The sequence below is a fragment of the Crinia signifera genome, chromosome 12, assembly GCF_055691185.1.
Source record: "Crinia signifera chromosome 12, ASM5569118v1, whole genome shotgun sequence".
Classification (NCBI taxonomy): domain Eukaryota; kingdom Metazoa; phylum Chordata; class Amphibia; order Anura; family Myobatrachidae; genus Crinia; species Crinia signifera.
Window position 1 is genome coordinate 41,704,706 of NC_139228.1, and position 8,817 is coordinate 41,713,522.

The 8,817-nt window shown below is 42.4% G+C and overlaps 1 protein-coding gene across 2 annotated transcripts; it reads left to right on the forward strand.

The window, feature by feature from the left end:
• The first annotated feature begins 321 nt into the window (after positions 1–321).
• On the forward strand, positions 322–3,856 carry LOC146050558 (homeobox protein six1). 2 transcript variants are annotated; one of them, XM_083167624.1, is made up of 2 exons: positions 322–980; positions 3,102–3,856. In XM_083167624.1, the coding sequence occupies exons 1-2, from the start codon at positions 421–423 to the stop codon at positions 3,388–3,390; spliced, it is 849 nt and encodes a 282-aa protein (XP_083023750.1). In that variant the 5' UTR covers positions 322–420; the 3' UTR covers positions 3,391–3,856. The 2 variants fall into 2 exon arrangements, with proteins under 2 accessions (XP_083023750.1, XP_083023751.1); XM_083167625.1 differs by having other exon boundaries at positions 322–921; positions 3,102–3,249.
• The last annotated feature ends 4,961 nt before the right edge of the window (positions 3,857–8,817 follow it).

Below are 8,817 nucleotides of genomic sequence, written 5' to 3' on the forward strand. Positions count from 1 at the left end.
TTGATTTTTACTCCCTCACACAGGGCTGCTGTTATAATTGATTTGTGCAGAGATGAGCCTTTGGTCCCCTTAGGTGATACTTGAGAAGGGGCTCATGTTGCAGAGCCAATCCCCCCCCCCCCCCCCAGGGCAGCAGCATCACCCGCTGCCCTCCCCACCCTCCAGCCTGTGCTCCATGCTCCCCTGTGCTCAGCCTGCCCCCATCTGTGCAGCCAATCACTGCGCACAGCAGCACAGAACTTTAAGGAGGCTTCTACCAGAACAGTAACAAACTTCTGGCAGCTCCCGGCAGCAGCATCCCCCCGGACACAGCGGCCCGAACAGCCCTTTCCTCCTGGAGGCTGCCCTGGTTACAGAGCCGTGGATATACCGCTGGTGACTTACAGTGAACGTGTGGCTGTGCCCCTAGCACACTGAGCCATGTCTATGCTCCCTTCATTTGGCTTCACCCAGGAGCAAGTAGCCTGCGTGTGCGAGGTGCTGCAGCAGGGGGGCAATCTGGAGAGGCTGGGCAGGTTCCTGTGGTCCCTGCCAGCCTGCGACCACCTCCACAAGAACGAGAGTGTGCTGAAAGCCAAGGCGGTGGTGGCCTTCCACCGGGGGAACTTCAGGGAGCTCTACAAGATCCTGGAGAGCCACCAGTTCTCCCCGCACAACCACCCCAAGCTGCAGCAGCTCTGGCTCAAGGCGCACTATGTGGAGGCAGAGAAGCTCAGGGGGAGGCCCCTGGGTGCTGTGGGCAAATACAGGGTGAGAAGGAAATTCCCACTGCCCAGGACCATCTGGGATGGCGAGGAGACCAGTTACTGCTTTAAGGAGAAGTCCCGGGGGGTACTTAGAGAATGGTATGCCCACAACCCCTACCCCTCTCCCCGGGAGAAGAGGGAGCTGGCTGAGGCCACTGGACTTACTACCACCCAGGTCAGCAACTGGTTCAAAAACAGGAGGCAAAGAGACAGAGCAGCGGAGGCCAAGGAGAGGTAAGCCCAAATATTACAGTTATTATCATGTCAGTATCATACAGGGGCACAGACAAAGTATTACCATTATTATATATCCTGACAAAATCATAAGGGGAGCACCAAGGCTTACCATTATACTGACTATAACACTATATATATATATATATATATATATATATATATATATATATATATATATATATATATATATATATATACACACTCACACAGTATATGGGGCACTGAACAAGTATTACCATTATTATATAAAACATTATATACAGGGGGCATTGACCAAGTATTACCATTATTATATATAGGACATTAGTATATAGGGGAACTAAGCAAGGCTTTCCATTAGTATCATACAGGGGCACTGGCCAGTATTGCAGTGAGGACCCATCTGGGCATTACCATAGCACTTATGTGAGTGGGGACGGAGTTACGTCCCCTCCGCCTGCAGCTTATGCACTGGGACAGCATTTCCCTGCTAGGAGTCCCAGACAAAAGAACCCCCTATCTCCCCTGCTGAAATATCACACGTGGGAAGGGATTAATACTAACTGACAATCCGGTAGACAAGAGGTTAAACCACACATTTCTTATTTGGGAAATAAAAGTTATTTAATATTCAATAAATCAAGTTTATCTCCTCTCCGCCCCTCCCTGGAAGTAATGGACTCACCGTTTGCTGGTGCTCTGCGTGTAGTGGGGACTCCGGGATAAATAAACAAATAAAGTGGTGTCTGTGGAGTTGTGTGTTTTCCTAGCTCACCACACACTCTGCTGTGGCTGCCAGGCCGGACTCACATGGGTGTACGGGGAGATCCCATGTACCAACAGCCCTCACCTCACATGCTGCACACCGGGCATTATATATGTAACAACAATAATAATAATAAAAATAATAATACATAACAATAATAATAAAAAAAAAAAAAAATATATATATATATATATATATATATATATATATATATTATACACACACACACACCCCTGTGATGGGACTAGTTATGTGATTACCAGAAATAAGAGGTATTTATCAGGAGAAACAAGTCATTTTGGCCCCCATGATTTCATGTCACATCTAATTTTAATAACTTCATTGGATCTAATTTTAATAACTTAATTGGATGGAACAATTACAATTGTAGAGAACATCAGATAGGTAGGTTGCCAATTACAGTTAGATATAAAGGTTGGACAGTAAAAAGTAAAAAGTTAAATCTGGTTTTATGTACAGTGTACATTTAGTGCCCCCTGTCAGACACTATACATTTAGTGACATACACTGTCAGACTTATTATACACTTAGTGCCCCCTACATACACTGCCAGACATTATACATTTAGTGCCCCCCTACATACACTGTCAGACATTATACATTTAGTGCCCCCCTACATACACTGTCAGAGTTATTATACACTTAGTGCCCCCTACATACACTGTCAGACTTATTATACACTTAGTGCACCCCTACATACACTGTCAGACATTATACATTTAGTGCACCCCTACATACACTGTCAAACTTATTATACACTTAGTGCACCCCTACATACACTGTCAAACTTATTATACACTTAGTGCCCCCTACATACACTGTCAGACTTATTATACACTTAGTGCCCCCTACATACACTGTCAGACTTATTATACACTTAGTGCACCCCTACATACACTGTCAGACATTACACATTTAGTGCCCCCCTACATACACTGTCAGACTTATTATACAATTAGTGCCCCCCTACATACACTGTCAGACTTAATATACACTTAGTGCCCCCCTACATACACTGTCAGACTTATTGTACACTTACTTCCCCCCTACATTCACTGTCAAACTTATTATACACTTAGTGCCCCCTTACATACACTGTCAAACTTATTATACACTTAGTGCCCCCCTACATACACTACCAGACTTATTATACATTTAGATAAGGATCTATTAATAATTTAATCAGATTAAATGCAATAATTCTAGAAGAAAGCCAGAAACCCAGATGTTTAGGTAGGAAGGAAGGTAAATAAATAAATGAATAAATAAATAAATAAATAAATAGAGTCGTTTGTACTAAATATATGTAACTATAACAATGAATGATACAATGTATATATTTATTTCTTTAGGGAAAACACAGAGAATAACAACACATCCAGCAACAAACAGAACCAACTCTCACCGTTGGATGGGGGGAAATCTCTCATGTCCAGCTCCGAGGAGGAGTTCTCACCCCCCCAGAGCCCGGACCAGAACTCAGTACTGCTCTTGCAGGGGAACCTGAATCACCCCGGGGGCTCCGCTTACTCTCTCAGCGCCCTCAGTGCCTCCCAGGGCGGACTGGCCGCACACCAGCATCAGCTGCAGGACTCACTCCTCGGACCCCTTACCTCCAGCCTGGTGGACTTAGGATCCTAGGCAGGCCCTTCCTCAGCCCAGGCTCCTGTACCAGGGGCCCCAGAGACTGCTTCCTTACTGTACATAGCCAGACACTTCGTGGTTTCATCTCATGGTACTTATTATATGTAAAGAGAAATAAATGTGACTTTTTTTTTAGTCCTGATCAGAAACCCCCCCACCCATCCCCAAACTCACCCGCCTTCACCCAATGCTCTTATAACGACCCCCCATAGCTCTTCTGCAATTAGCCAAACGCTGACAACAGGGGCACTAAGGCACCCTCCTCCCAAAATGTTTTCTCCAATTCAAAGCAGCTGTTCTACAAAACTTAGGATATACGACGCTAGAGGATATTACTGCTCTTTATTTATGAAGATCCGAATATATATATATTTTTTTTTTCTCCATCAAACAACAAAACATGAAAATTGGTGGAAGACAGATTCGATGGAAGGATAACGCGTGGAAGCTGAGTGCTACCCACTGGCACCCACTGATGTGATCACCAGTTTGGAGGAGGTCACGTTTACATTTTTTTTTTCACTGTTAGTGTTATAAAACGATTGCAAAGTAGTTTATAATAAAATACAGTATTAGAAAAAAAAATCTATTAGCGCCTGATGTCTTTTGTCACCAAACAGGGACAGTAATAAATGCACCGAGTTTACCGGTGCTGTACAAGAACTGACGCCAGAGTGAGTATATTTGCGTGAAAGTTATAGCGCATCTTGTGAAACTGCGTTAGTTTGGAGAATACCTATCCGTTTCCATAGTAACATACTTTGCGTAAATGTTTTGAATAGTTTTTTATTTTTTTTTCGTGCTGAGAGGTGGATGCGTCAAACCAGTATTTAATGGCGATTTGTCAGCGGGTATCTATCAATAAAAAATGACATATTAACATCCTTAGCTTGTTGATTTCTATTGGAAAAACGATTAAGAGCAGTAACCTTAATGTCCCGAACGTCTGTTCTGCATTAGAAATGCTCTCATCTGTTGGACTATTTCAGTCTTTTTATTGTTTTATCTTAATGGGGGTAATTACTGGAGCCAAACGGCTGTATATTATTATTTCTTGTCAGCTTTTGTTGTCTTTTTTCCCCCTGTTATAGTTTGTTTTCCTCTTCTTTAAAAGTTTGCAGCGTATTGAACGGTGACTGTCTTATTACAGTGGTCTGGCTATTGGTGTAATGTTCATTCCATATTCTTCAATACATAGGGAAGTTCACGCATTTAGATTACTTAACCCTTTGAGTGAATTTTGACAAAATAGGTGTGAAAATTGCCAAGCAAACATTTTTATTCATCATAGTGACCTGCGATGTTTAAGTTACGTGGGAAATATAATCCTTTTTTACACAACATTTTTTTATTTGAATTTATATAACAAATGGGAGCGACGCTGGCATTTCTAGAGGATATTTTGACCATCTCTCACAGAAATGTTGGGACTTAAATGGTTAACACAATAATAATAATAATAATAATAATAATAATAATAATAATAATAATAATAATCATGATAATAATAATAATAATAATAATACAATTATATATATATATATATATAATGTAGGCAGATTAAATATATATGTATATAGATAGACAGATGATAGATATATAGACATTTTATATATATATATATATATATATAAAATGTAGGCAGATTAAATATATATGTATATAGATAGACAGATGATATATATATATATATATATATATATTTGGATGATATTGTTGGAATTCAGTCTATAATTCCCAGTAATTCCGAATTCCCTCCTTTATACTTTACACCAATATCGTTGTAAATGTAAAAATTGTATTATTTATTCCCTTCAATTTTTATTCCTCTCCGTTCACCTCTTCCTTATGCAACATGCCATAAATCCTATATCTCAATAATCTTCAGTCGCTGCACTATTTAACCCCTTAATTACTGCGCTGGGGGCGGTGGTGGGGTGTGGGTAGGATTGGCAGGAGAGGGTACGACGCGTTCTATTTGAAATAGTCACCAGGCCCGATTTGTATGCATGAAAAATGATTGCTGGCAATTAATTACTAACTCCTAATGCTGTACAATACACAGATCACAGGAGCTGCACAAACGGCGTGTCACTATAATCACTCTCCCTATACTCTATTTCCTTCCATTAACTCTTACTTTGCATAGGCGATGTTATTTGCACAATTATCCCTTCCATCTCACCGCCCTCATTACTATTGGCACGTAAAGATTTTTGGGATCCAATACCGACAAGTGCTTAGAAAGACAAATATTGTTCTCTTCTCCAGGGCGCAGTGAGTTTATCATCACAGCACACCACTGGCATTCGCCCCCATTGGTTTAAGCTAATGATCCTTTTGTTGGTGTCTTGGGCCATTAAATAGGTGTTTATCTAAGTGGCAACAGTGTTTACTCATGCAGCTTGGGGGCATGGAGGAAAGCCCCCTCTGCAGGGGTCACCCTGGCTGGGGAATGGGGACGAGGGGGGGGGGACCCCACCCCCTGTACAGGAAAGACCCTGGTTTGGGAAATGGGGACATTCTTCAAATTCACCGCAACACTCTCCTGAAACTGCAGAGCTTACACACTAGTGTGGATGGGAGAGTCGTTGTGATCATTACACCCTAGTGTGGAAGGGAGAGTCGTTGTGATCATTACACCCTAGTGTGGAAGGGAGAGTCATTATGATCATTACACCCTAGTGTGTACGGGAGAGTCATTATGATGCTCTTTATACTATGCACTTACACTATTCTCTTATACTACAAATCACTCATACTATGCTTTTATACTTTTTTTACACTATGATGTTATACTTTTTTTGCAATACTCTTATGTTCAGCTGTTAAAGTACATTAATATGTTCTACTATGCAATTGCACTATTCTTATACTACTCTCTTATACTATTCTATTATACTAGTTTCTTATACTATTATGTTATACAATGCCTTCTTATACTATTCTCTTATACTATGCTGTTATACTATGTTCATATACTATAATTTTATACTATTCTCTAAAACTATGCTGCTATTCTCTTATACTAAAGTCTTATAATAGTCTCTTACACTATTCTATTATACTAGTCTCTTATAGAATATTGTTATGCTATACTCTTATACTATACTCTTATACTATTATCTTTACTATACTATACTTTTCTTCCATACTAATGCTATTATACTCTTTCCTTATATGTTTCTCTTATACCATGCTGTAATACTACTCTCATTTACTGTACTATGTCTTTCTTTATACGAAACTTTACACTTTTCTGTTATATTATACTTATATATTATTTCTTACCTTATTTCTTATGTTATACTTCGTACACTATTCTTTTCTATCTTCACGTTACTAAACTGCAGGATTCCTAAATAATACAGGGAAGGCAGTGCTTGTGCCCCAGTACTACTGCACTATACACCCGCATAGGACTGCTCTATACACCCGCATAGGACTGCTCTATACACTCGCATAGGACTGCTCTATACACCCGCATAGGACTGCTCTATACACCAGCATAGGACTGCACTATACACCCGCATAGGACTGCTCTATACACCCGCATAGGACTGCTCTATACACCCGCATAGGACTGCTCTATACACCCGCATAGGACTGCTCTATACACCCGCATAGGACTTCTCTATACACCAGCATAGGACTGCTCTATACACCCGCATAGGACTGCTCTATACACCCGCATAGGACTGCTCTATACACCCGCATAGGACTGCTCTATACACCCGCATAGGACTTCTCTATACACCAGCATAGGACTGCTCTATACACCCGCATGGGACTGCACTATACACCCGCATAGGATTGCACTATACACCCGAATAGGACTGCTCTATACACCCGCATAGGACTGCTCTATACACCCGCATAGGACTGCTCTATACACTCGCATAGGACTGCTCTATACACCCGCATAGGACTGCTCTATACACCAGCATAGGACTGCACTATACACCCGCATAGGACTGCTCTATACACCCGCATAGGACTGCTCTATACACCCGCATAGGACTGCTCTATACACCCGCATAGGACTGCTCTATACACCCGCATAGGACTTCTCTATACACCAGCATAGGACTGCTCTATACACCCGCATAGGACTGCTCTATACACCCGCATAGGACTGCTCTATACACCCGCATAGGACTGCTCTATACACCCGCATAGGACTTCTCTATACACCAGCATAGGACTGCTCTATACACCCGCATAGGACTGCACTATACACCCGCATAGGATTGCACTATACACCCGAATAGGACTGCTCTATACACCCGCATAGGACTGCTCTATACACCCGCATAGGACTGCTCTATACACCCGCATTGGACTGCTCTATACACAAGCATAGGACTGTACTATACACCCGCATAGGACTGTACTATACACCCGCATAGAATTGCACTATACACCCGAATAGGACTGCTCTATACACCCGCATAGGACTGCTCTATACACCCGCATAGGACTGCACTATACACCCGCATAGGACTGCACTATACACCCGCATGTCATCAAGCCTCAGGACTGCACTATACACCCGCATAGGACTGCACTATACACCCGCTGTCATCACGCCCCAGGACTGCACTATACACCCGAATATCATCACGCCCCAGGACTGCACTATACACACCCGCATAGGACTGCACTATACACCCGCATATCATCCCGTCCCAGGACTGCACTATACACCCGCAGATCATCACTTTCCAAGGACTGCACTATACACCCGCATAGGACTGCACTATACACCCGCATATCATCACTTTCCAAGGATTGCACTATACACCCGCATATCATCACGCCCTAGGACTGCACTATACACTCGCTGTCATCACACCCGAGGACTGCACTATACACCCGCATATCATCCCCCTGAAGACTGCTCTATACACCCGCATATCATCACATGACAGGACTGCACTATACACCCGCATATCATCACGTCCCAGGACTGCACTATACACCCGCATAGGACTGCATTATTCACCCACATATCATCCCCCTGAAGACTGTTCTATACACCCGCATATCATCACATGACAGGACTGCACTATACACCCGCATGTCATCACGCCCCAGGACTGCACTATACACCCGCATATCATCACATGACAGGACTACACTATACACCCGCATATCATCACATGACAGGACTACACTATACACCAGCATATCATCACATGACAGGACTACACTATACACCCGCATAACACCGCTATGTGGCTGACACTTGAACACACAATGATAGGCAATATATTGACGGATAGACGAATAGATATAAAATAAATAGGACAGACATGGAAAGATTCATACTGACACGTTATGTATGTGTGTAGATATGGCAGCCAGGTAGATATTAGGCCGGGTAGATATTAGGCCGGGTAGATATTAGGTAGAGCAGGGGTT

Excerpts from the sequence above, each read along its gene's own strand:
- LOC146050558 (XM_083167624.1), top strand. The coding sequence starts at position 421 with ATGTCTATGCTCCCTTCATTTGGCTTCACCCAGGAGCAAGTAGCCTGC. Across the intron at positions 981-3,101 it reads GCAGCGGAGGCCAAGGAGAG|GGAAAACACAGAGAATAACA; the intron begins GTAAGCCCAAAT and ends TTATTTCTTTAG.